Source organism: Heterodontus francisci, chromosome 1 (assembly GCF_036365525.1).
Source record: "Heterodontus francisci isolate sHetFra1 chromosome 1, sHetFra1.hap1, whole genome shotgun sequence".
NCBI lineage: Eukaryota > Metazoa > Chordata > Chondrichthyes > Heterodontiformes > Heterodontidae > Heterodontus > Heterodontus francisci.
The window spans coordinates 195,798,939-195,826,607 of record NC_090371.1 but is presented as its reverse complement, the minus strand read 5'-3'; the positions used below and the strand labels follow the sequence as shown (position 1 = coordinate 195,826,607).

The 27,669-nt window shown below is 41.9% G+C and overlaps 1 protein-coding gene across 1 annotated transcript in view; it reads right to left on the bottom strand.

Annotated features, from left to right (window-relative positions):
• Window positions 1-27,157, bottom strand: part of LOC137374170 (probable ATP-dependent RNA helicase DDX60) — a 102,808-nt gene extending 75,651 nt beyond the window's left edge. Inside the window, exons 1-13 of the mRNA XM_068039960.1 lie at window positions 26,775-27,157; window positions 26,586-26,655; window positions 24,497-24,686; window positions 18,263-18,616; window positions 16,465-16,578; window positions 16,122-16,280; window positions 12,038-12,193; window positions 10,415-10,556; window positions 9,182-9,340; window positions 3,993-4,095; window positions 3,412-3,527; window positions 2,899-3,092; window positions 2,063-2,318 (exon numbers count right to left, since the gene is read on the bottom strand). Of these exons, the coding sequence (XP_067896061.1) occupies window positions 2,063-2,318; window positions 2,899-3,092; window positions 3,412-3,527; window positions 3,993-4,095; window positions 9,182-9,340; window positions 10,415-10,556; window positions 12,038-12,193; window positions 16,122-16,280; window positions 16,465-16,578; window positions 18,263-18,616; window positions 24,497-24,686; window positions 26,586-26,655; window positions 26,775-27,000 (2,239 nt within the window). The 5' untranslated portion in view covers window positions 27,001-27,157. The remainder of the gene's footprint in view (window positions 1-2,062; window positions 2,319-2,898; window positions 3,093-3,411; window positions 3,528-3,992; window positions 4,096-9,181; window positions 9,341-10,414; window positions 10,557-12,037; window positions 12,194-16,121; window positions 16,281-16,464; window positions 16,579-18,262; window positions 18,617-24,496; window positions 24,687-26,585; window positions 26,656-26,774) is intronic.
• Window positions 27,158-27,669: the final 512 nt, after the last annotated feature.

Genomic DNA, 27,669 nt, shown 5'->3' with positions numbered 1-27,669 from the left:
GATTATCTGAATGGTGATAGATTGGGAAAGGGTAAGGTGCAACGAGGCCTGGATGTCCTTGTACACCAGTTGCTGAAAGGAAGGATTCAGGTGCAGCAAGCAATTAGGAAGGCGAATGGTATGTTGGCCTTCATTGCAAGAGGATTTGAGTACAGGAGCAAGGATGTCTTACTGCAGTTATACAGGACCTTGGTGAGACCACATCTAGATCATTCTGTGCAGTTTGGTCTCCTTATCTGAGGAAGGATGTTCTTGCCATGGAGGCTGATTCCTGGGATGGCAGGATTGAGGAGAGATTGGATCGACTAGGCCTATATTCACTAGAGTTTAGAAGATTGAGAAGGGATCTCATAGAAACCTATAAAATTCTAACAGGACTGGACAGGCTAGATGCAGGGAGGATGTCCCCGATGGCTGGGGAATCCAGAACCAGGGGTCACAGTCTCAGGATACGGGGTATGCCATTTCGAACCGAGATGACGAGAACTTTCTTCAGTCAGAGGGTGGTGAACCTGTGGAATTCTCTACCACAGAAGGCAATGGAGGCCAAGTCATTAATTATATTCAAGAAGGAGACAGATATCTTGCTTAATGCCAAAGGGATCAAGGGATATGGGGAGAAAGCGGGAACAGGGTGCTGAATTAGACGATCAGCCATGATCTTTTTTGAATGGCGGAGCGGGCCCTAAGGGCTAAATTGCCGACTCCTGCACCTATTTTCTATGTTTCTAAATCCTTACTCTCTCCAACCATGCTCATCCACATCCCCACAATGTAGCCCCATCTTTACTTCAAGTCCAAGGGGCACAAATTTGAAAGTATCTCGCACGTAACTGACTCAGCCATCCGTCACCAGATCCGACGGGCCTACACCAAGCACTTTCAGGCCTTGCTTTCCTCTACAAACCTGTTCACTACTCCAGGATCGTCCTGGAATCTCAGAATTACAGAATTGTTACAGCACAGGAGGCCATTCGGCCCATCGTGTCTGCACCAGCACTCCTAATGAGCATTTCACCAAGTGCCATGCAAAGATAATCCCCAGCTTCACTCCAAACCAATTCCTTAAACACCTTTCCCCTGTTCCATTAGGTCTTACATTCAGGAACTGATGGAGTTAAGTTTGAGCTCATCCACTCAGCCTCCTCTGCCACATCCCTCCTCTTCCCTTTGCCCACCAAGACAAATTTCCCCCAACATTACCTCTATAGCTTCTCTCCCATCTCCCCTCATGGCCTATCCAAGTTCATCTTGTCCAGAAGGTCCAATTCCTGCTCTCTTGACCGCATTCCCACTGACCATCTAACTTCTCTTCCTGGTACCCACATTAGCTGATAGTATAAATAATTACCAACCCCCATGTACTGACCACCTCCCTTTCATTTAAACATTTAAAAACAAAATATCATCTTCTCTCTATCTTTGCAAACTACTGCCCTATTTCCAACTTCCCTTCCCTCTGCAAAGTCCTTGAACAGTTTATTGCCTCCCTAGTCCAAGCGTTTGAATCATCTTGACCTCTCTGTAGCCTTTGACATGGTCAACCACACCATTCTCTCCAAAGGTTCTCCTTCATTGAGTGGAACTGCGCTCAACTGGTTCCAATCTTACCTATCCAATCATAACAAGACCATCTTCAGCAATGTCTTCTCTTACCAGTCTATGCCATTACTGCTAGATTTATCCTCAGCCCTCCTTCTATTCATGTTGTCCTTTGAAGGCTCCAGCCATTATGGGGACACCAAAAAAGTTACAGGTGATATTAAAAGTAGTTTCTAGTTACCATCTTTCCAAATCAGAAACTGGAAGTAGGTGTCAAGACCTTTCTCTGGTTTATCTAAAATACTTATAAGTGCAAGTGCTAAATGGAAATTGGCACCACTAGCTGAGGCTAGGTACTATTATCTAAATATAGGGTAATCAAATTACATTCCTGAAATTATCTGTGTTCACAAGAAAGTAGAAGCAAAGAAAAATACACAAATTTGATAAAAATCAGATTATTCTTGCAGGACTTCATTTGTCAATTAATTGTGCTTAAAGACAAAAAACTTGTTCAGACCTGTGCTTTGGCAGTGTTCTACCCAGATTTTAAAGCAGTTTTCAAGTACGTCCATCTCTGCAATCAACTTTACAGAGTCGCCTGAGCATTTCTTCAGAAACTCCTCAAGCTTTTTAATTCCGTGGTCAAAGTTTTCCTGAATCATTTTCATAATGCTTTTGGATATTAAAGTCCATTGTTCCCTTTGTTTCTGATCCTCCTTCTCTTTCTTTTTCCTTATGTTTTCTTCAGCAATGATGTCAGCTTTCTTCTTAGGCTGTGAAATTAATGTTCAGTCCACTTTTAGTTTACTCTAACAAAGTGAAAAATAACAGTCCTCACATTCAACATTTATCACAGTACAGCTTAAAGAAAGCATCAGTAAATTCCACTGGGAAAATTAGGTTCACTGTTGGTGAAATCTGAAGGGTGTTTTGCTTTGAACCTCAATGGCACATTGGAATAAATTTAGCGATTCAATGCTCCCAGAACTTCGCACAATTGAAATTTGGTAGCAGAGGTCAGAGTGCCTGATGCTTAGCCCACATGATTTTCCATCCACATTGGCCAGAAAATCATGCAAGCCATGACTACATGCCCAGGTTTCTAATATGCCTTCCTATCAAACAAAGCTCTGTGCCAGAAGAGCTAAATTGAAAAACTTACCTCCTACACCTAAAGAATAATGCTTGATACTCACCAACAATGCTCTGTAAAAGAAAACAATTCCACTTGGGCTAATATATAATAAACTAAAGTTGGAACAATCTATTAAAAAAACAGCCATTCCTTAAGCTATGAAATAAAAATATAAGTAAAATAAAAAGGAACTTTAAAAAAACACACGTGTTACTCACAGGTAACTTTTTGCCTTTTCCGCTTATGACACTGGACTGCTTTGGCGCTGCTGCTGTACACCCTTGTACACTGGTGATAATATTCTTTGTGATGTTGCCTTCTAGTGTTGATCCATAGAACCTATGAAATCGGACAAGCTTCTGATAGCTTCTAAGCATGCGTTTTCTTACCAAGGGATCGTTGGTTTTTTCTCCTGTGCAGAGATGAATCAACAAGAATAAAGTGAGAACAGAACATTTTTCTGTCAACAGTTTATTCGGTTAGGATCAATAGCTCAGAATTTGCTGTCAACATAATGCATAAACACAATTAAGAAAGGCACAATAGGCACCCAGTAAGGAAAAGCCGCATGTTGCTGCAGTGCAAACTTCAACAGAATATGGATTTGGCATTTAAAACTGAACATTTACAGCCACATGACCATTACAAGTGATGATCTTATTCGTGGATTTAATGAGATTAAGGAAATTAAACAAGATTATTTTGCAGAAACCCATTAATAAAAGTCTTACCAAATGTTGATGCTCGGGTCCTTTCGTAATCATCACTGAGTGGTTTATCAGTTGACCAATCCAAAAGATTATCAAATGTTTTGTTTTCAGACAGCGATGTAACCACAGAACTGTCTCTGCATTTAAAAAAAAAGCAACATAGGAGCATAGGAACATAGGGGCAGGTGTAGGGCATTCAGCCCATCAAGCCTGCTCTGCCATTCAATTAGAGTGTGGCTGATCATCTACCTCAATGCCACTTTCCCACGCTATCTACAAATTTCAAACTGTTCCAAAATAAATAGACATACAACACAAACCTAAATGGGTCTGTTTATATAACTTGTGGAAATATTTGTGGACAAGCCTGCAAGTTTTGGTTTAAACAATTTAGATTTCTATTTAGATGATTTTCTGGCCGATTTTAATCCAAACTTTGTGGTGCATCAGTTTGCACCTCCAAAGGTGAAATTAAAATCACCAGAATCCAATAATATTCATACTTGACTGAACTACAGAAGCCAAAAGCCAGGATCAAATCCTAACTACAACATGCTAGATAAAACAGGAAAGTTTTATAATAGAACTTAAATAACACTTACCTGCTTAATATAGGGAGATCTTTTAAAATATCCCCAGCATATTCCTCAACTAAAGGGATGTTTACTGGGATCAAATGTACTTCAGGAATAACCTCCAATGGATCTTTTGGTAAAACAAAGTGAACAGAATAGTGACACTGCCCAATTGTTAGGATCGTTTTTCAAAAATGCCAACATGGCATAACATTTTTAAAAATGCTAATTTATAATGTATTAAAAAGATTTTGCTTGCATGTAACTCTTGTTGAGCAACATTTATTTCAATCAAGCCTGCCACACTCTAGCATATCAGTTCAATTTACTTACCAATAAGTCCTCCGAATTTAATTTCCAGGGTAGGTGGAGCCGTTGCCCCAACTTCCGAGTTGCGTCTCCAAGATAGGCAGCACTCACGCTCCTCTTCATAGTGCAACCCACCTTGGAGATGTCATAATTCAGCCTATTGTCCACTCCCTTCCCATTGTAACTTCTTACACTTGAACCATCTCAAGCTTCTGCCACAGCAGCTCCTGACGCATCACAACCTGACACATGCTTAAAGCCAACCCTCCTCGCCAAGTGCTAAAAGTCACAAAGAAACCTGCTGCAAGTTCTTCAGCATTTTTAAATATTCTAAAGCAGTGAGAAAATGCATTTTCAAGGGGCACTATGACCGTGTGGATGGAAATTATGTTGGGTGATTGGAAGAGGGGAAAATTTGCTGACGTGTTAAAGGATTTTCCCAACACTGATGAAATATACATTATAATCTATCCAAAATCATTAAAAAAAAAACTTGTGTTCCTGTCAAGAAAAAACCCGGTCACATTTTTATTACATTTTGTGTCAACTTTCTTATAAATTCCCAAGTCCATACTTGGTCCATAAGCTGGCCATATTCTAACTACACACCTCCTGCCAGGGTGATGCTGCAGTATCTGTTTTGTTTCTCCCAGCTTCTCAGGCTGTGCTACACAGAAACTCATATGCTCCAACCAATTCTACTTCTCTGCTTCCCAAAAGGTTGTATGTTTTTCTATCTAACTATAAAAAATATTAAATCAAATTATTAGATAAAAATAAGGACATTGATGTATGACTTTAAAATGGGGACTGATTTACATGTGCACAGTCTGATCCAATTAGCCCCTCCACTCCAATCACACTTTGCTCAGTGACTACACCACATCTTTGACTCCAATGGTAACCCATGGAGATCAAATGGTATTTAAAATGAATGTGCTCAGTAGTATTTTAAATAATATACAGGTTTCCCCGTTCACTACAGAGGTAATCTGGAAAAATCACGACCCTCCCCTCCCACCCCCAACAGACTCCTGCTGTGATTCAACCCCACCCATGTCAGCATGACCAGATCCTTTGGCCTAAAATTTCCCTGGTCATAGCAGCAACAAGGAAGGTGTTTGTATACTCAGCTGTATTTTAAATACAGATGTTTTAAACTCATTGTTTGGGAAACCTCTTAAAGCTTCCCCTCCCCGTCAAAGTGACAGATCCTCATGAGCATGTAAACTTTCTGCTGCCACACTCCCTCTGCTGGCTCTCACTGCTCCCATCCCCTCCATGCCAAGCACCCATGCTTTTCCTCCCCTGCCAAAATCCATAGCAGTGTGCTTTTAATTAATGGCACAAAGAACAAAGAACAGCACAGCAAAGGAACAGGCCATTCGGCCCTCCAAGCCTGCGCCGATCTTGATGCCTGCCTAAACTAAAACCTTCTGCACTTCCGGGGTCCGTATCCCTCTATTCCCATCCTATTCATGTATTTGTCAAGATGCCTCTTAAACGTCTCTATGGTACCTGCTTCCACCACCTCCCCCGGCAACAAGTTCCAGGCACTCACCACCCTCTGTGTAAAGAACTTGCCTCGCACATCCCCTCTAAACTTTGCCCCTCTCACCTTAAACCTATGTACCCTAGTAACTGACTCTTCCACCCTGGGAAAAAGCTTCTGACTATCCACTCTGTCCATGCCGCTTATAACTTTGTAAACCTCTATCATGTCACCCCTCCACCTCCGTCGTTCCAGTCAAAACAATCTGAGTTTATCCAACCTCTCCTCATAGCTAATGCCCTCCAGACCAGGCAACATCCTGGTAAACCTCTTCTGTACCCTCTCCAAAGCCTCCACGTCCTTCTGGTAGTGTGGCGACCAGAATTGCACGCAATATTCCAAGTGTGGCCTAACTAAAGTTCTGTACAGCTGCAACATGACTTGCCTATTTTTGTACTCTATGCCCCGACCGATGAAGGCAAGCATGCCGTATGCCTTCTTGACTACCTTATCCACCTGCGTTGCCACTTTCAGTGACCTGTGGACCTGTACACCCAGATCTCTCTGCCTGTCAATACTCCTAAGGGTTCTGCCATTTACTGTATACTTCCCACCTGCATTAGACCTTCCAAAATGCATTACCTCACATTTGAGGCACTGGTTGTGCTGCGGAATTTCCTGGAACTTCCCACCTCTTTTTCAAGACGCTCAGTGTCCCCTTCCTTAGGGTTAGGGGAAGATTTTCAGTGTTCCCTTTTCTTCGTTCACTGCTCGTTTCCTCTGCTGCCTTCTGAAAAATGTTCCCCGAGGGCTGCCGTTCCCCTTTTATTAACTATAGACAGCTCTTTGGCAGTAATCCGCAGGGATTGAGAGGTCCATTGCCCTCTGCTAAATGGTGATCGCTCCATGTTCTCTCTAGGTTTGCCTGTTGAGACGTTCTTTCCCCCACCCTGACGATTTGCCAAATATCAACGAAATTTTAGCTATTCCAGCGAGGAGAACTCTTTTACCTCCGCCCGCACTGCCTCGCCAACGCACCTGCCTACACTGCCCAGAATTGTCCGGATTAAACGCCATCTGCCATTTCTCCGCCCAAGTCTCCAACCGATCTATATCCTGCTGTATCCTCTGACAATCCTCATCACTATCCGCAACTCCACCAACCTTCGTGTCGTCTGCAAACTTACTAATCAGACCAGCTACATTTTCCTCCAAATCATTTATATATACTACAAACAGCAAAGGTCCCAGCACTGATCCCTGCGGAACACCACTAGTCACATCCCTCCATTCAGAAAAGCACCCTTCCACTGCTACCCTCTGTCTTCTATGACCGAGCCAGTTCTGTATCCATCTTGCCAGCTCACCTCTGATCCCATGTGACTTCACCTTTTGTATCAGTCTGCCATGAGGGACCTTGTCAAAGGCTTTACTGAAGTCCATATAGATAACATCCACTGCCCTTCCTTCATCAATCATCTTCGTCACTTCCTCAAAAAACTCAATCAAATTAGTGAGACACTACCTCCCCTTCACAAAACCATGCTGCCTCTCGCTAATAAGTCAATTTGTTTCCAAATGGGAGTAAATCCTGTCCCGAAGAATCCTCTCTAATAATTTCCCTACCACTGACGTAAGGCTCACTGGCCTATAATTTCCTGGATTATCCTTGCCACCCTTCTTAAACAAAAGAACATTGGCTTTTCTCCAGTCCTCTGGGACCTCACCTGTAGCCAATGAGGATGCAAAGATTTCTGTCAAGGCCCCAGCAATTTCTTCCCTTGCCTCCCTCAGTATTCTGGGGTAGATCCCATCATGCCCTGGGGACTTATCTACCTTAATGCTTTGCAAGACACCCAACATCTCCTCCTTTTTGATAATGAGATGACTGAGACTATCTACCCTAGGCTCATCATCCACCAAGTCCTTCTCCTTGGTGAATACAGTCCTTCTCCTTGCACCTTGCAACCCTCCTCCCAGTACTATCACATCCAGTAACCCTCCACTTCAAATGCCCTGAAGACCTCACTACCACCATCTCAGTCCTGCCTCAACCTAAGTCCACCCTCATACGATTGTGAAACCTAGCACCCGCTTCCCAGTGTGAAAAAGAACAAAAGGACAAAAAAAAACCTTGAATTTATAAAGTGCCTTTCAGAGCTCAGGACACTGAAAGCACTTCACAACCAATGAAGTACTTTTGATGTGCAGTTGCTGTGGTAATGTAAGGAAACTTGGCAGTCAACAATTAGTGAAATAAAGCATTCCTTAAAGGGTAAGATTTATTTGATCATCTGCTGAAATTACAAGTAGATAAGTAGAGATACCCCCATGGAAATTCACCTCCATACAGTGCACTCAATCCATAAAAATGGTAAATGACATTAAGTTTTTTATGTATAGGAGTACTGAATATAAAAGTGATGTTCATGTTCGACAAGATATTAGTTGAAAGTATTGCATGTAGTTCTAAGCACCCTATTATACAAAATTAAATTAATGGAAAGGATACAGCGAAGATTAATTAGAATACAGAGAATAAACATTTAATACAAAGAAAGGCTTGACGAATTGGTGCTATTTTCACAGGAATAGAGAAAATTAATGAGATCTAATAAAAGGTGTTTTAAATTATCGAAGTTTTTGAGAGGGTGACTAGTGAACGATTATTTCCACAGGCGGAAAACTGCTAATGAAAGAGTTCTGATAGAGGAGGAATAAATGGGAGAGGAAAGCAAGACTTGCCTGCCGCTGCCCCACCATTAGAACATAAAATGCTTTCCCACAAAGTAGCGATCAAAGCAAAGAATATATCATTTAAAAAGGAAACTGAGTAAGCAATTGAAAAGAACTACTTTATTGGTCTCCTTGATGGCCTTACATCCTCCACTCTCCAACTTATCCAAAATCCTGGTACATGTATCCTGTCCTGCATCAAATCTCATTCACCCCAACCTAAACTGACCTACATGGTTTCACATCCATCTAACACATTCAAAACTTTTGTTCTCATCTATGAATCCATCCTTGGCCTTATTAAACTCCAAATCTGCCATCTCTTCCAGCCCTATACCCCCTAGAGTTCTGAGACTCCAATCTTCTACCCATTTGCACCAGCCCCAACCCATCATTCTTGGCTGAGCCCTTAGCTGCCTCAGTCCTACATTAGAAGCTCTCTCACAAAACGTCTCCACTTTTAAAGAACCTCCTTAAAGCCCAGTTCATGAATCAAGCCTTTGGTGATCCCTCCTGATCTCTTCTTTCCTGATTAAATGTCAATGTTGCATTTTTCCCCACTGTAAAGGTTTAATAAAATGCAATTTTCTGTTTGAAATATTTTTCAGCACAAAACATCTTTATTGGGATCAAGCCTACCAGAATATATACTACAAAAGTCAGTTCAGACTTCAATTACCTTCTTCCAGCAGACTGGCATCCTTTTGCACCATTATTTTTGCAGTAGTTTGCAGAGGAAATGCATTTCCAATGTCACAGCCAGAGGTTAAGCTGGACACAGTGTCCCACATTTGCTTGTATTCTTTTTCAATTTCCTCTCCCAACTGAAAACTGGAATCTGTTTAATAAAAACAGATAATATTCAGCAAGATAAAATAAGTCTAACTTGGTGGTACAATAATACATTAATGCTTTACTTCAGTGTGCAGAAGAGAAATCCTATTATTGAGGGCATGCCAATGGGTAATTTGGTTAGCAGCATGACACAATGGTTGCCATTACCACAGACACAATGGACCAAGTGACCTCTTTCTGTGCCGTACGCTTTCTGTGATCCTATTCTATTTAAGCGAGCATTTACAGTATTATTTTATTATTTTGCCCTATAGCACTTTTCCAAAAAAGAAATTCAAGTATAATATTTCTATGCCATTTGGCTATCAGGGGTGAGTGGGATGTCAGCTGCAGAGGACAGAATATTCTATTGCTCTGCCTGATTGCTCCTTGATCCTCAAAGATATTTATACACAGCTGACTCAGAATATTAGACAGAATATATTGTAAATGGTCTGTAGATGAATCTGTCTTGATGGGTTAGATGAGCTTTCCTTACCCAGGTTTTATAATCTTAAAATGGCAAAAGTTATTTTACACCATAAGGCACTTTAACAGTTGAGACAAGAGCTTGAGTCATGCCAGCATAGGCTACAGAGAGATGAGATGAGGAGCTACCACACAAAGAGGGAAGGCAAAAATGACAGCAAGACCACTTCCCTGCTTTTAAACATCTTGCAACTGTCTAGAAATGTGTTTTTGGCCCATTCTGCTGGCTGGATAAGTGCACAAGGAACAGGAACTTCAGAGGGAAAATGGAGGAAAGAGATAAGTTATAATGGAGTTCTAGTTCAGGCACAGAAAATAAGTTATGGACAAATTATGGTCCTGAGGAAGGGTCACTGACCTGAAACGTTAACTCTGCTTCTCTCTCCACCGATGCTGCCAGACCTGCTGAGTATTTCCAGCATTTGTTTTTATTTCAGATTTCCAGCATCTGCAGTATTTTGCTTTTATTAAATAAATTATGGAGCCTGCCAGCAGTACTTACTAACACCAAAGACTAAAAAAAAATCCAAACTTCCAAAATAACTAAGTTAAGAAAGTGAAATAGTAATTTGCCTTTTAAAAATGTTACCTGTGTGATCTGTTATTCTACTGCAAACAGCCACTCTGGTTAAAAGTAGTTTATCGTTCAAGTCACATAAATGCGCCATATCACTTCTCCAATTCTTTGTGACATCAAGGTTCTTTAGAATAAAATGTTCATTCATTTTCAGCTGTAAATTAATTTTTAGAAATGTGGATTAAGTTTTATATCTCAATTGTTTCCCAATTTAGTGTGAATATTTTTCTTCCAAGATCATCTTCTGGGAAATGGAACTTACCATTTCAAGCACTAGCTATACACATTAAACCTTCTTTTATTCTACTCCACACAACTCCAATCTCAAAAGAGCAACCCCACTGCATCAGTATGACACTTTTCCATTGCTCACCAGATATTTTATTATCTCTGAAGAAGACTGTTAAATTAGGGGCAGCTTTCAGGAGAAACTGGTTGACTCTCCTAAACAAAGGACCCTTATAGCCAGCAGACTGAGACAACTTTCACCCATTAGACTAGACTGGATTTAAACCTAGATCCTGCAGGTGAAATACCACCTTGTCCTCAATTTTGGTTACCTTCTCATTTTAAATTAGAACACGGTACTACAGGCATCAACAGTATGCAAATAAGACTCTGTGGTACTGTTCACAAAAAATTGAGGTAGAAATTTGTAAGCGTTGCTCCTGTTTTTCTGGCATAAAATGGGCACAAAGTATACCAATTTAGGAATGGGACTGTTTATACCCAATCTGTACAAGTGTTGGCGCCACTGCTAAATTCACGGTGCTTTTTAAAAAAAAATATGCCCGGCAGGTGCTTAAATCAGGCATTAAGGTCCTATGAATATATGTTAATAAGGGGCTAAAGGTCTGTTGGAGATCCCTTTTCAAAATTAGTTAAAGGCAATCACAAAATAGCACTGCAAACTTCTACATTTTTTGGTAGGGTCAAGATAACCAGGGGTCCTGCCACATAGCTCAGAATGGAAGCAGGTTGATTTCCCTGCACCCATCCCCCAACCAATGGCTGCAGCTTGTCAAAGGATGTAAATGAAGCCCACATCTCAAAATATCTTGGACCTTAGACAGGCAAGAACAGGCAGAAGCCACCTTTATATGGCTAATGTGAACATTTTAAACTGAATCTGGTGCAAATGCACAATTGTTAATAAACTGAGCTTGGCTTAAGATTCATGATAGGACCAGTGCATAGATTTGTACCAGCATTTACATTTTACACTGGCAATTTGATGCAAGTAGGGTTTTGCTTAAACATGCAAGGTCAATGCATACATCTGGAACTGAATCTGGACCTAGTACACAATTGTGAAACACAGCATTTAGCTACGGCTTTAATTACCATCAATGTGCATATTTTGAATCTGCTGCCAATAGACAATTGCCATAAAGTATTCAGCTTCGATTTGAAATAGGGTCAACTTATATCTTTTAAACAGAATTTAGTGGAAATAGACCATTGTTAAACAAGGTTTGGCTAATTCATACTGACAGTAGAAAAAAAACTTACATTTGTATGCCACCTTTCACAAATACAAGAGGTCTCAAAGCACTTAACTGCCAACCAAGAACTATGCCACTATTACTATAATTTTCTAATTTTGAAATCTATTAAATATGTCTTTGTGCTCACCAACTGTAGAAAATCTAAAGCTGGTTTCACCCATTTTAGATTAACTTTCTTCTGGGCTCGTTTGGTCAATGGTAAGTGAAGTATTAAGGCCACGTGTGCACAATATATTCGACATATGTCTGCTGCCTCTTGAAATGTTAAGCTTTCATCCTTTGCCTGTGACATTCAAAGTGCAAACATAAAATAATCAGCACACATTAAACACAGTTACATGCATAGTATGAGTTTGAAAATTATTTATTCCAGTTATATATAAATAATGGCAGCTACAAAATGTTCGTGCTGAGCAGCAACTATTATGGTGAGAACAAAGCTACAAGACCATGAGTACATAGTTGTGTACAAGGATATCAGTGAACAAAACATACGTTCATAGAAATTAACACCCTGAATGGAGTAGTAGATGAAAGTACCATCAAGAGATGGTTGTGTGCACAATCTGCAACTCCATTTACAACATATATTGGACTTTACAGCAATCTATGCTTAACATGTGTGACAGCATGCAAAATTTATATATAGATGTAATAAAGTAAAGCAGATTACTTTCAAATCATATATAATCAAATATTTGAAATTATCCAATACTAATCACAGTAAGGGTTAAAACATTTATAATATGAAAACAGTCCTGTGCAATGCATGAGTCACCATTTCCATCTGCATGTATTGTACTCATAGGACTCCTTATAGGATCTTAATTATTTTTTTAAGTTCTGGTACATAAGTGAGTGAGTGAGTGAGTTTTGCATCATAACCAAGGTCCTAACAATCTTTCAGCAACATTTTATGCAACAAGTGTGACTTAATCCAAGTACACGTACAGTATGCCATTCCTTGTGGAAGGAAAAAAAATCTAATACCAGATTGTAAACATTGATCACAAGAACACCACCAAAACTAATCCGTGGAAATGAGAAATCACCTTTGTCTAGATCAGTGTTGTCCAATACATTAGCTACAAGTGACTAACTGCATTTCCGATTGGTAAATAAGAAAAATCAATATTGGTAAACAGGAGATTGCAATATTTATTTGCACAGCGTACACATGTGCACATTAACCCTTTTGTACATTTGCTGCTAAAATGGCAAGACAAAAAATGAATGTTTTGCGATCATTGTGAGCACTTTACTCCCTTGGTTGCTAAGTGCTGGTAAATGTTTGTTAAGTAAATATACACAAGTGTATGTGAGGTGTTTTCTACTAAAATTAGAGCACATCACTAGAATAGTTCGCCATTTCCATACCAGTGGCCAGTCAACAATTTCTACTGAACAATGAATCATAGAACCAGAGAGTATGCCATCAGATTCCAACATTGGCCTGATAGTTAGGTTCAATAATCATCTTTGCAACTGAAGTTAGAGCCAATATAAGGAAAAGACACAAAAAATTTCAAAAATAGATAAGCACCATTAGAATTCTGATCATTGGGTTCAAATTAAAGGGTAAATTCTGCATTATAGTAGACTGTATAAGCAATAAGTTTGAAGTATTCCTCTGACAGAAACAGCAACTTCCATATGTGTAAATTTTACTCAGCTGAATCAACAGTAAGAAACACTACTATTAGACTCAGCATTTCTGGGTTAACAAAGAGGAAAGAAATCAACCAGTCTTTCTGCTCCTGATGTGCAACAGAGTTGACAGGTCAGAAGAGGCTGTCATCTCTCTGTGGTTGAATGGCCTCTCAACATTCAGTGGTCAAAGCTTACATATAGGTTGAGTCAACATCTTCGGGGAAGAAAATTGGCAGGAAGAATAAAACAATTTAATTAGGTATTTGCAAAAAATAGTGATCGCTGGACCCAAGTATGGAAAGAAGTGGACGTAGTACAGAAGGAAAAACTCAACTGGTTCTTTTACAGGTTTGTGCCTGATTTTCTAATATTCGCTGTGCTCAGGTGATCTAGTGAATCAGAGGCCCAGGAATATTGTTCTCCTCTACAGATAGAAACACCCCACTGTTGCACTTCCTTCCCAAACTACTGCTTTTTTTAAAAATGGCAGTAAGTCACAGTAATAAATTTAGATAAATGCTAACTTATTAAGTATGCAACTAGATTTGAACTAATAACTGACACAGAATGAGAAACTGAACAGAAAGGAAAACTAGTCCCAGATCTTGTATAAATTATAGGTGGCTGAACAAATGTCAATTAATGCAGTAAAAAGGAAGCATCCGAATGAAGTGACTCAGATGACAACTTGTATACAGTTCTTCCTTAAGGCATCTTGCTCCAACAGGAATACTAACATTTAAGAAGACAGAATGATCGGAGCTGAAACAGGATGGCTGAGGAAAGGATGCTAGCTAATGCTATAATCAGAAAGTGATCAATTTCCTATAATGGTCACAAGAACATGATGGGATAGCATAACTTCCCAGCATCATTTTCATACTCTAGCTGCATTTTTTTTTTAAATGTAGTAGACAAGGCAAAATGAGGACTTGAAGACACCTCAGTGAAACGACTCCAGCTGCTGTCCAAACTGTCATTGCACATCAGTTGCCATTTGTTCCTACCTATATTTCTGTACCAAAATTCAAGTCCAATGTGGTAATAGCTCATCCTGTGAACCTTCTAGTCCTCACAAACTGCTCAAGCTCTTATCAGCCCATTAACTACTCAATAACAGCCTACAGCAGATAGCTGGTTGACCTTCAGTTAAAGTTTAAACAATTCCAGTTCAGCAACTAATCTTGCAGTACCAGTCAATTAGCAGCTTACTTGATCACATTATCCACCTTAAAAATGGCTCCATCCTGCAACCTTCAATTAACCCAGGTTTTCAGATGCTAGACAGATTGAGGGACATTTTACAAATTTCTGTTTTCAAGCTCAACTCTCCACTTAACATAACCCACCTCCACTGCTACCTCAAACCATCAGTCGCTGAAATTCTCAGCAGACTCTGTCCTCTCCAGACTCCATATACTCCAAGAATCTCCTGGAGGGCTTCCATCATCCATGAATTCTAGCTCATACAAAACTCTACAACTCATGTCCTATACCAAATCCCACTTTCCGTTTACAACCACCGCCTCCCAACAACCATCATGCTCAATGCCCAACTCTGGCTCCTGGACCCCCAGTTCCTTGGATTTAAAATTCTTGTCCTTCCATGGTCACCATCTCCCATACCTCCAAAAACTCAACCCTGTACCAACCTCCACCCTGATCTCTCTATTCCACTGATGTGCCCTTGTCACATCCACCCCTTTTCTTTGCTTCATCATTGGAAGCTGTCTCTTTAGTCAACTGGCACTCACCAACTCCTCCACTAAATTCTTGCATCTCTTTCCTGCTGGACAAACTTCCTCCAAATCCACCTCTTTGGCGGAGGTTTAAACCATCCCTCTCAATCTCCCTCTTTTGAGTCGGACATCCATTTTCCTCACACATCTGAAACACCATGGGACATTTTTTTGATCTTAAAGATGATAAGAAGAGTTGTTGCTTCATCCCTGCCTACTACTGTGTGGATGATTAACTGTCTGGCCACATTACTCCGATGCTGGACAAGGGAGGACTTTGTGACAGAGTGAGCAGGCCTTGTCAAATCATTAATAATCTACATGGCTTTGGTTGCAGTTTTTATTCTTCAGCCTACTGAGTTTATCATCTCAACAGTGGACAAGTATAAACTTTTGAAATAACTGAAATTACTGGCAGGTGAGATTTGTTAGGATTCCCATTTTTATCCCAACTTTTCCAACCATATTCCCACTTAATTCCCTCAGCAAAGATTAAATGTGACATTCAAGTCAAGGTCCTGGATGGTTGTCGAGAAAAGAGTTGTTATCATTCATACAGAAGGAGAGCGACATCAATATTTTTCAACTTTACTGACTCATTTCTTTCATTGTTTGTGCATAATACATCATTCTTATTCATTTAACGAACTTTTGACCTGCCCATGCTTTCACCCTTTGAGGATCCAAGAACACATGCTACAAAAGAAATCCAGGCACTACTCGAGACTAAAGGTATAGACAAGCAAATTGTAATCTATTGCAATGACTGAAAGAAATAGAAGTATATAATGTACACTCCAATAGTCTAAAGGGATAACTTACCTCACTGCTAGTAGTTTCAGTTCCTTTATAGTTTTCTCCATTTTTCAGCATGCGCATGTAACACTTGAGAGCCACTGAACAAGAAACTACACAGACAGACCTTCTTATATCTGACCCATCTGGCCACAAACACTGTAGCTGAGCAAATTCCTGCTGCACCTGACAATGCAGAAAGTCAGAAACTTAGATGCTTACAAATTAAACATGTTGCTACGAAACCATCTATTTTGTATTTTGGATCGATGCTACAGGTTTCATTACAGGACCCTGTAATTGTTCATTTATTTTACTTTGCAATAGTTTCCACCAAACAACTGTCAAAAATTTAGAAATTAGTCACTACCTCATCTGAGATGCACTTGCTATTTTGGTCAACTCCAAGAAACAGCTTACTGGTGTGATTTTGAGACAAAAATGACACAATAGCCCGCTGAGCAGATTCCATAACTTTTTGGCTCTAAAAATGCAAGAAGAGGATTAAGCAATTTTACTTTGTTAAAATCATTTTAAATTGATGAAATATGACATCATAAATAATAGTAATAACATTTTTAAAGGTAAAGTATTGCATCAACAGCGCCTTTAACATAATAGACCATCACAAGGTGTTTCGCAGGAGTGTTATAAAACAAGATTTGACACGGAACTACATAAGGAGACATTAGAGCAGATGTTCAAAGGCTTGGTCAAAGGGATAGGTTTTAAAGAGCACCTTAAAGGAAAGAGAGATAGAAAGGTGAAGGGGTGTTTGGAGGGAATTCCAGAGGTTAGGGCTTAGGCAGCTGAAGGTATGGCCACCAATGGTGGAGCAACTAAAATCAGGGGATGTTCAAGAGAAGTGGTCAAGCTAGGTGGTGAGGTAGAGCAGGGTGTCATTGGCAACTTGTGGTAACTGATGCTGTTTATTTATTTAGAGATACAGCACTGAAACAGGCCGTTCGGCCCACCGTGTCTGTGCCGACCATCAACCACCCATTTATATACTAATCCTACATTAATCCCACATTCCTACCACATCCCCACAATTCTCCTACCACCTAAATATACTAAGGACAATTTACAATGGCCAATTTACCCATCAACCTGCAAGTCTTTGGCTGTGGGAGGAAACTGGAACACCCGGCAAAATCCCACGCGGTCACAGGTGAGAACTTGCAAACTCCGCACAGGCAGTACCCAGAATGGAACCCGGGTCGCTGGAGCTGTGAGGCTGCTGTGCTAAACAATGGGCCGCCCATGTGTTTTCAGATGATGGAAGAGCGGCAGCATGTAGATGAAACATAGTAGGGAGGGAGCAGGGTGGGGTGGGCGTGGGAAGAAGTTATTGCAGGAGATTCTCTGGCTAGGAACAAGACCAGGCAAGTGCAGTCCCATCCAGCTGGGGATGAGGGAGTAGAGGTGTTGGAGGAGGAAGGTGTGGTCAACCGTGTCAAAGACTGCAGAGAGGCCGAGGAGGGATAGCTTACCTTTTCTTACATTCATACAGCATGTCATTTGAGACTTTGATAAGAGCTGTTTTCGTACTGCAGCAAAGGTGGAAACCTGGTTGGAGAGATTCAAACATGGAGTTCTGGGAAAGATGGGCTCGGATTTGGGAGGTGACAAGGGCAGCTAGGGATGGACAATAAATGCTGGCCTAGCCAGCGATGCTCACATCCTAAGAACTGATATAAAAAAACGTTCAAGGACTTTCAAGAGGAAAGGGAGGTTGAAGATGGGCCAGTAGTTTGCAAGAACAGAGGGGATTATGAGTTGTTCGTTTTTGAAGGGTGAGGCAGATTTGAAGGGGAGGTGGTCAACAACTGAGGAGGGAGAATTGTTAACAGTGACAGCTAACATGGGAGCCAGGAAAGGAAGTTGGGTGGTCAACAATTTAGTGGGTATATGGGGAGCAGGAGATGGGTCTCATGGACAAGATGAGCTTGGAGAGAAACTAAAGAAAGATGCAAGTTCAGGGCTAGAGAGGTGGGGCAGGAGCAAAACAGGAGAGGAACTTTGGACTAATGTACTAGGGAAAGAGGGGAGGTGGCAGAGGCAAATGATCAGATGGTCTTGATCGAAGTGGCAAAGAAAGCCATTAGCTCCTTGCACAAAATAAGAGCAGTCTAGATTGCCAAGAGTTTACAAAGTGAATTTATCACCTTTTTGTATTTTGTAGAAACAGTTTTACTGTTAACGTAGTATCCGTAAACCCTGCGAACATCGGAATGCATGCCAGAGGTCATCGCAACATTTATTTCACTGCCCAGTGTGTGAAAAATGAAGATCTTCAACAGGTAGCTGGACATGCCCTTACTGCCAGCTAACGTGACTGCTTTATCACTGATCATTATGAAATAGGGGTACTTTTCCTGTACAAATTCTTGCCATTTTGAAGAAAAGCAATTGGCGAATTCAGTGTACACTGGAACATCTGTGTTGTTCTTTAGATGAAGAATTAATGCAGTTCGCAAAGAAAGATGGTAGGAGCTCCTAGCCCACATACACTCAGCATCCTGCAAACAAAAAAAAGGGCTAGGTTTAAAGGTACATCTTTGCTACAGTTTGGATATAAATCATGGCCTTTGCAAAAATTACTGACTGTACATTTTCCAAATTAAAGACCATTGTCCCTGGTCTATGAAATTTTTCACATTACACAGAAGCTGAAGATTGCTTTCCTTTCGCTGACACCAGTTTTTCCCACAGCCACCACATAGTGTAAGAAAGAACCAAAGAACTTGCATTTATTTAGCACCTTTCACCTCCTCAGGGCATCTCTTGCAGTTAATTAAATAATTTTAAAGTGTAACCGCTATTGTCATGTAGGCAGTTAATTTGACATAGCAAGGTCTTACAAATAGCAATGAGATAAATGACCAGATATTCTGCTTTTAGTAGTGTATTGGTCTTTCTGCCAATTTTTCTTCATCAATAGTGGAGATACAAGTGGCCAATCCTTTGTTACTTCTATATGTTGTGATGTTTGGCTTAAATTGTTTAACGAAGCACTAGATAAATAACTTTCAGGAAAGCTGGATGCACATAAATAAAACTTAAGCATTTGTGTTTCCGTTTTTCTGGCACAGATTGTTATGTACACCCTTCACTGTACTATCACTAAACAGTCTTATAAACTTGACTGAGTCTTTCGAGGAGGTGTGTAGATGAGGGTAAAGCAGTTGATGTAGTCTACATGGACTTCGGTAAGACTTTTGTTAAGGTCCCGAATGGGAGATTGGTTAAGAAGGTAAGAGCCCATGGGATCCAGGGCAATTTGGCAAAGTGGATCCAAAATTGGCTTAGTGGCAGGAGGCAGAGGGTAATGGTCGAGTGTTGTTTTTGCGATGGAAGCCTGTGACCAGTGGTGTACCACAGGGATTGGTGCTGGGACCCTTGCAGTTTGTGGCGTACATTAATGATTTAGACGTGAACATAGGAGGTATGATCAGTAAGTTCACAGATGACACAAAAATTGGTGGTGTCGTAAATAGTGAGAAGGAAAGCCTTAGATTACAGGACAATATAGATGGGCTGGTAAGATGGGCAGAGTAGTGGCAAATGGAATTTAATCCTGAGAAGAGTGAGGTGATGCATTTTGGGAGGACTAACAAGGCAAGGGAATATACAATGGGTGGTAGGACCCTAGGAAGTACAGAGGGTCAGAGGGACCTTGGTGTACTTTTCCATAGATCACGGAAGGCAGCAGCACAGACAGATAAGGTGATTAGGAAGGCATATGGGATACTTGCCTTTATTAGCCAAGGCACAGAATATAAGAGCAGGGAGGTTATGATCGAGCTGTATAAAACGCTAGTTAGGCCACAGTTGAAGTACTGTGTACAATTCTGGTCGCCACACTATAGGAAGGATATGATTGCACTGGAGAGGGTGCAGAGGAGATTCACCAGGATGTTGCCTGGGCTGGAGCATTTCAGCTATGAAGAGAGACTGGATAGGCAGAGAAGGCTGAGGGGAGACCTGATAGAGGTATACAAAATTATGAGGGGCATAGATAGCGTAGACAGGAAGAAACATTCCCTTAGCGGAAGTGTCAATAACCCAGGGGCTATAGATTTAAGTTAAGGGGCAGGAGGTTTAGAGGGAATTTGAGGAAAAATGTTTTCACCCAGAGGCTGGTTGGAATCTGGAACACACTGCCTGAAGGAGTTTTAGAGGCAGGAACCCTCAACATTTAAGAAGTATTTAGATGAACACTTGAAACGCCATAGCCTACAAGGCTGCAGGCCAAGTTCTGGAAAACGGGATTAGAATAGATAAGTGCTTGATGGCAGGCACAGACACGATGGGTTGAAGGGCCTGTTTCTGTGCTGTATAACTCTGACTCTAAACATAGAAAACACAGAATGCGGGCACATAATCTGCGGTACGACTTTGAGACTAGGATCTATTTAGAGTGTCAGCCTTGACTCAGAGGTGGCACTCTCACCTTTGAGTCAGGTGGTTTGGAGTTCAAGTCCCACTCAAGAGACATGAGCACATCATCTCGGCTAACCTCTTCAGTGCAGGACTACAACGTCAGGTGAGGCACTAAACAGAGGCTCTCTCAGATGGAGACAAAAAATGCCACAGTAATATTTGAGGAAGAGCAGTTCTCATCCTGGTCAATATTCATCCTTCAGGCAACAAACATCACAAACAGATTACCTGATAATTATTTCATTGCTCTGCACCAATTAGCTACTTTTCTTATAATAGTGACTGCACTTCAAAAGGTACTTAATTGGAATTAAAACACTGACACCCTGAGGTTGTGGAATATACTATTTAAATGCAAGTTCTTTCAGACACCCAAATGACACTTGCCTATCTTACATCACTAGCTAGCCAGGGAAAAAAAAAGTGTAGAACTCCAGATGTTAATATCATTTTGTCGGTGAGCTGAAAAAAATCAGCAACTTTTTGCTAATGTTGAAACAATTTAATATTTAAGTTTTAAAGTTGCCAGCCAACCCAACCTTTCAAAGTTTGTTCTGCACAGGTTAGAAGTATTCTTCCTCAAAGCAGTCTAGCACAGCTTGATAAAATTCAATTTGGAGTATTTCACACTGGAAACTTCATTTGTTTCATTAAGAACTGAGAAACAAACCCCTAAAACATTTATACAACAGCTTTGATAGCACGAGCAACCATTTGTAGATTGTCGGTATACCCTTAAATAAGCACATTTACAGGAGCTGAAAGTCCTTATGCCACCACATTGATGTCTATGCTGGCACTGCACTTACTGCTTTCCTGCAGTGCTGAGCCCATAATTTGCGGGGTCAGTGGGAGGTGCCTAACTTGCAGGAGACAAGCAGGTGCAAGCGACACTGCAGACGTATTTGCGGCCATCAACTGTCCCATGCTTCCAGAAAATCCCGCACACAGCCTCTACAGATACACAGACCATGAATGGACCCCGGATAGTGGGCACCCTCACAGTAACGAGTCACCAACCCCAACAGCATGAGTAGATGGATGTTCCATTCGCAAAGGCAAATCGGAAATTCCAGCAAATTGCAGAAACCTAGTGCAATCAATGGGGGTGGGCAGTCTCAGCAAAACATTGGTGGAAGACCTCAGGTATTTCGGACAGAAAATAGTTTTCAGTTGTTTTCCCCATCATAAATTTGAGGAAAGAGAAAGAATTTTATGCACAACAAATCATTACCAATTAGAAAAAGTAGATATAAATCACATTTAACATGTATGTGTTGTTGGCTGAAGGAGGAATTTTGGTCCAAACACTAAAACGCCCTGCTTCAAGTGGTTCCAGGAGTCCTTCATGTCTACCTGAACCATCAGGGCCGGGAAAGATGGCTGACCAGCCAGCTTCCACATCCAAGGAGAATGGACATTCTGCTCCCTGGCCTGGAATAAAATATTCTATTTTTCTTCCATCCTCCCTGTGCAATAGCATTATCATCTGTGCTCAAAGCCATCCTAGCAACATTGCTGAGATTGACCAAATTGCCATGCAGAAAACTGTAGCCATAAATCCATAAAATGGGAGACTTAAATCACATAAACTATGTTCGTGACTCAGCCAACCTATAAAAAATCGTCATATCAATCATAGGAAATGACTACAAAAGGCAACTGAGTGTAACATGTGGATGTGGAAGCTTTAGAGAGAGTGCAGAGGAGATTTACCAGGATGCTGCCTGGACTGGAGGGCATGTCTCATGAAGAAAGATTGAGGGAGCTAGGGCTTTTCTCATTGGAGCGAAGAAGGATGAGAGGTGACTTGATAGAGCGGTACAAGATGATGAGAGGCATAGATAGAGTGGATAGCCAGAGACTTTTTTCCAGGGCGGAAAGGGCTATCACCAGGGGGCATAATTTTAAGGTGATTGGAGGAAGGTTTCGGGGAGATGTCAGAGGTAGGTTCTTTACACAGAGAGTGGTGGGTGCGTGGAATGCACTGCCAGCGGTGGTAGTAGAAGCAGATACATTAGGGACATTTAAGCGACTCTTGGATGGGTACATGGATGATAGTAGTATGAAGGGTATGTAGGTAGTTTGATCCTAGAGTAGGTTAAAGGTTCAGCACAACATCGTGGGCCGAAGGGCCTGTACTGTGCTGTACTGTTCTATGTGATCTGGAAATCAGAAATACCTCAAGACCGAGAGTCAAACATACAACATTAAAAACTAATAAATTCAAGGAAATGACAGAACCACTAAAGCAAATGGAATGAGATCAGAATCTCAATGGCACTTCAGTAAAGGACAAATGAAGCACCTTTAAGGGAATAATGCAGAGTACACAGGATTAATACATTTCTAAAACAAAACATCATACTCAGACTAAACAAATGGGACTTTAAACAGATTAACAAATGAAAAGTGAAATGAAGAGGGAAGGCGAACTCCACAAAACTTGCAGGATGAAAGATGGAGAGAAACACTAGGATTAATCTAAGCAAATGCAGAAACATGTTAATAGGGTGAACGAATAGGGCAGATAGTTCTGGGGGGGAAAAACATAGTAGTAGAGGCTAAACAATATTGCAAAGATTCAGAGTACTAGAATAGTAAGAAGGCAGTGAAAAAAAGGCCTGCTACCCGACCCGAATCCGATGATGTGTCGGGTTTGGTCGCTCTTCTGGGTCCGGTTTTCAGGATCGGGTCGGGCACACACAGTAAGTATTGCATTTTGCTCTGCTGGCAAGTGTCAAAAGTTGCAACGGCTACCTGAGCTGGGAGTCTGGGACGTCAAGGAGGGAAACTCTGAGTCTGCGTAGTGAGCGTCTCTATGACATCTTCACGCTCATGCTGCAGCTTCCTGCAGATTTGGAATGGGAAGGTAGGTAAAGTGAACATTCTGGTGGTCGGGTCGGGCCCAATGTGGTTCTGTCGGGTTCGGGTCGGGTTTTTTGTTTGTGACCCGAGCAGGCCTCGACAGTGAAAAGGTGAGAACCATAAATAAAAGGCTAGAGAATGAAAAGAAAATGGTAAACACTGCTTAGCACTATCCACAAGGGAGACCCGAGCAACGCGTCCTTCTCAAATGGAGTTCAGCCAAGTAAAACAAAAGGACTACAATAATAATGATAGATGTCCTAAACAGGCTAAAAGGGCTCCAACAAGTAAGTCTTCCCCTACCTTCCCCCAACCATGAGACAGACGATTGTTTATTCCAGAGTGTTGAGAAGTTTGTGCCTCACAGTTCACCCTATCATTGAGTCACAGGACACTAGGGAGCACTAATAAACTGGTGTCTATATCCAAAATGCGGAAAAACAAAGTCAACTGCAGATTCATTGGTCTTCGTTGCAATCAATTAAATCAATTAACAAGAGTAAACTTGACTTGCTTTACAATAGTTTCAGCCATGACTCAGCATATAATCCAAATTGACATTTCAGTGTAGTATTGAAGGATTATTGCACTACTGGAGGTGCTGTTGTTTGATGAGATGTTAAATCACTCAGGTGGATGTAACAATCCCATGGTACTATTTCAAGAGCAGGGAAGTTTACCTGGCATCCTGACTATCACCACTAAAACAGACTGATTGTGAGTTCTGACTGTGCACAAATGAGCTGCTGCATTTCCCTACATGGCAACAGTGACTGTAGCTCAGAAAGTACTTTTAGTGAAGTGCTTGGGATGTCTTAAAGTTATGAGAGGTGCTATAAAAATGCAAGCTCTTTCTTGAATTGGAAGGATCTCAAGATTCAACTGGCCTTCACATAGTTCTTTGCACCACCGTGGTATGTTTTTACAATACAATCTAATCTAATCACAGCTATTACAAAGCAATGTAAAATTTCCCCCAATAAAGGAGGAATACTAATGAAATTTATTTCAGTAAATATTAACAAACATGAATTTTTGCTGAATACATGGCAATTTTCCCCTCTTGGTGAAGAATCATTGTTACATACCTTGAAGAATACAATTACATATTTTGCTCCTTTTTGAGTGATGTCAAATAAAAATCGTTCCACCAAATAGAAAAAGTGCAAATTCTGCCCCTCACAAAAGGTGCTGTCTAGTACATGCTCAATCATTAATGAATCCCCATCGATCACAAAGAATTCAGACTCCACTGAGTCATGTAGCAAGCTGGTCCGCCTGTAAGAAAAGTCAATGAATAGTTTTACAAACAAAGTAAAATAACTTAAATCTAGTGAACTCCAGGAACAGAGTGACTGAGCGCTTGGACAAGTTTGAAGTCAGAGCCAACATAAAATTATTAAGATAAAGTCATACCAAACCAACCTGGTGGAATTTTTTGTGGTGGTAACCAATGTGGCAGAGAAGGAAGCATGCATGGACAGTATTTATATGGACTTCCAGACGGCATTCAATAAGGTTCCACAAAATAGACGGTTAGTAAAAATTAGACTGCATGAAATTGGAGGCAACTTATTGACATGGTTAGGAGATAGGGATTAGGGATAATGTGCATGTATTCAAACTGACAAGATGCAACTAGTGGTGTCCCCCAGGAATCTGTGTAGATGTAGTTGGGAGCAGAAAGTTGAAATGGGACATTGTGAATGGCAAAAGTGTGGCTGATGAAGTTAAAATGTGAGATCATTCTCTTTGGACCTCAGAAAGAGAGATCAGAGTATTTTCTGAATGACCAGAAGCTAGGAACTATCGAGCAACAGAAAGATTATGGGTTCTAAGTATAGAAAACACTAAAAGCTAAAGGTACAAAAAAATGTTAATGGCATATTGGTCTGTATCTCAGGAGGGCTGGGACACAAATGGGTAAATGTTAAGTTACAATTATACAAAGCTCTTGTTAGACTCCCATTTAGAGTACCGCTTTCAATTCTGGCCGTGTCACCTCAGGAAGGATACACTGGCCTTGGAAAGGGTGCAGCACAGATTCACCAGAATGAAAACAGGTTAAAAGGTTATGAGAACAGATTGCATAGACTAGGCATGAATTCCCTTAACTCTTGATTATGGGGCGATGTAATTGAGGTGTTTAAGATGATTAAATGATTTGACAGGGTAAACAAGAGGGAAATTATTTCCTCTGGTGGGAAGGGACAAAACAAGGGGGTATAACCTTAAAACCTTTCAAGATAGTTTCTTGGTGCAGCATGTTCTGGAACCAAGCAGACAGCAGGTTATATTATACTTCGTGTTGTGTAATGTGACTGGATTAATTAATGACCACAGAGTAAAGGCACCTTTCGGTGCCGTCGTGTATCTGCGCCTGGTCCGTCTTCGCGCACGCTTGATAAAGAGTCATCAGATATCCAGCCCCCCACTCAGCTGGAGGAAGCGGGTTACCGAGGGGGACAGCAGCTAGTGGGGCGGGAGCAAGTGACGGGGATCGAGCTCCAGCCTCAGTCTCCCATTCATCTGCTTCCTTCAGCTGAGTGGGGGGGCTGGATATCTGATGACTCTTTATCACACATGCGCGAAGACGGACCAGGCGCAAATACACGACGACACTGGCGCTGCGCAGTGCCGTCATCCCACACATGCGCCACTTAGTCCTGGCAAGGTGGAGCAGCGCATGTGTGCAGCTTGGCGCACTCCGATGACGTCAGCGGGCCGCTGCGTTGTCAGGAGTCACTTTGTTGCTAGAATGATCTAGCCATAAGCTTTTCCTGTGATAAATTGAGCAGCGCCATTTTTAATCCTGGTGTACACTAACATTCCAGTTGATGAGCCTGCATCTGCCCATGTGCAAGTACTGCACCACCTAGTGGTTGCGTTGTCAGCAATCGCAGCCTTTTTAACAAAGCAGATAACCAAACATGTGGCCGCCAGCGCGACCTCACTGCCAACAACCCCAAGGAGTAACTTCACCTCGACTGAAGATTTCAGCACCGGATATGCGAGTTTTTTTTTTATTTTGGAGAAATACCATTTTGAGAGTTTATTTAATTGGAATAATCTTACTACTTGTTCTCGCAAATATCCCTGTTTTACAAAATCAACTGGACAACAGGATTAATTCACCCCGGGATAATTAATAAACACGTAATGAAAACGTTTACTCACTCGGCCTTGGAAAGTTTGCTGAGCACAATGTTCGACATGTCATTAAGAAATTTCAACTGCTTCTGCAGATCTGCCCCAGGAAATAAGAAAAATCAATTTTAATATCAAATAAAACACCTTCCCCTCGCCGCAGCCTCCCTCCCCGCAGTGCTGAAAATCTCATTCTTTCACAAAGCGGCCAGCGCTTACCAGGCGGCAGCTCCAAATCCACCCCAGGCCCCGGCTCTGGGCCCGACTCCTCCATCCCCGATATCGGTTCCTCATCCTCCGACAGCTCGGAGAAGGCCTCCTCCTCCTCCTCGACCTCCACCTCCTCCTCTTCCTCTCCTGGTGCATCCGAGCCCAGGCTCTCGGCCTCCGAGTCGCTGCTGAAGCCGCTGCTGCCCTCCATTAAGTCAGCGTCGCCTGAAGCCATCGTCACCGCAACACAGCCGCCTGTCGACAAATTCTCGGGGAAATGATCCCTGCTCCTGATTCCCGATGCAAAATGCTGCTGATTCTCGGCTGCCGGCTCCTGTCCTCACCGCCCTCGCCCTCCGACTCTCTCTCGACCAAATTGCGGCTGCGCAGGACCGAGTGCGCAGCAGCGTCATAGAAAACATCTCCGCATCCCTCCATCCATCCTCTCCCTCCCTCAGTTCCTCCCTCCCTCAATTTTCAACCTCTCTCCATCCATCCTCTCCCTCCCTCAGTTCCTCCATCCTCACCCTCCCTCCATCCATCCTCTCCCTCCCTCAGTTCCCCAATCCCCACCCTCTATCCTCACCCTCCCTCCATCCATCCTCTCCCTCCCTCAGTTCCTCCATCCCCACCCTCCATCCTCACCCTCCCTCCATCTTCATCCTCACCCTCCCTCCTCACCTTCCCTCCATCCTCATCCTCCCTCCATCTTCACCCGCCACCCATCCTCACCCTCCCTCCATCCTCCTTCCCTCCATCCTCCTTCCCTCCATCCTCCTTCCCTCCATCCTCACCCTCCATCTCTCCCTCCAGCCTCGCCCTCCCTCCATCCCACCCTCCAGCCTCACCCTCTCTCCATTTCTCCATCCTACCCACCATCCTCACCCTCCCTCCATCCTACCCA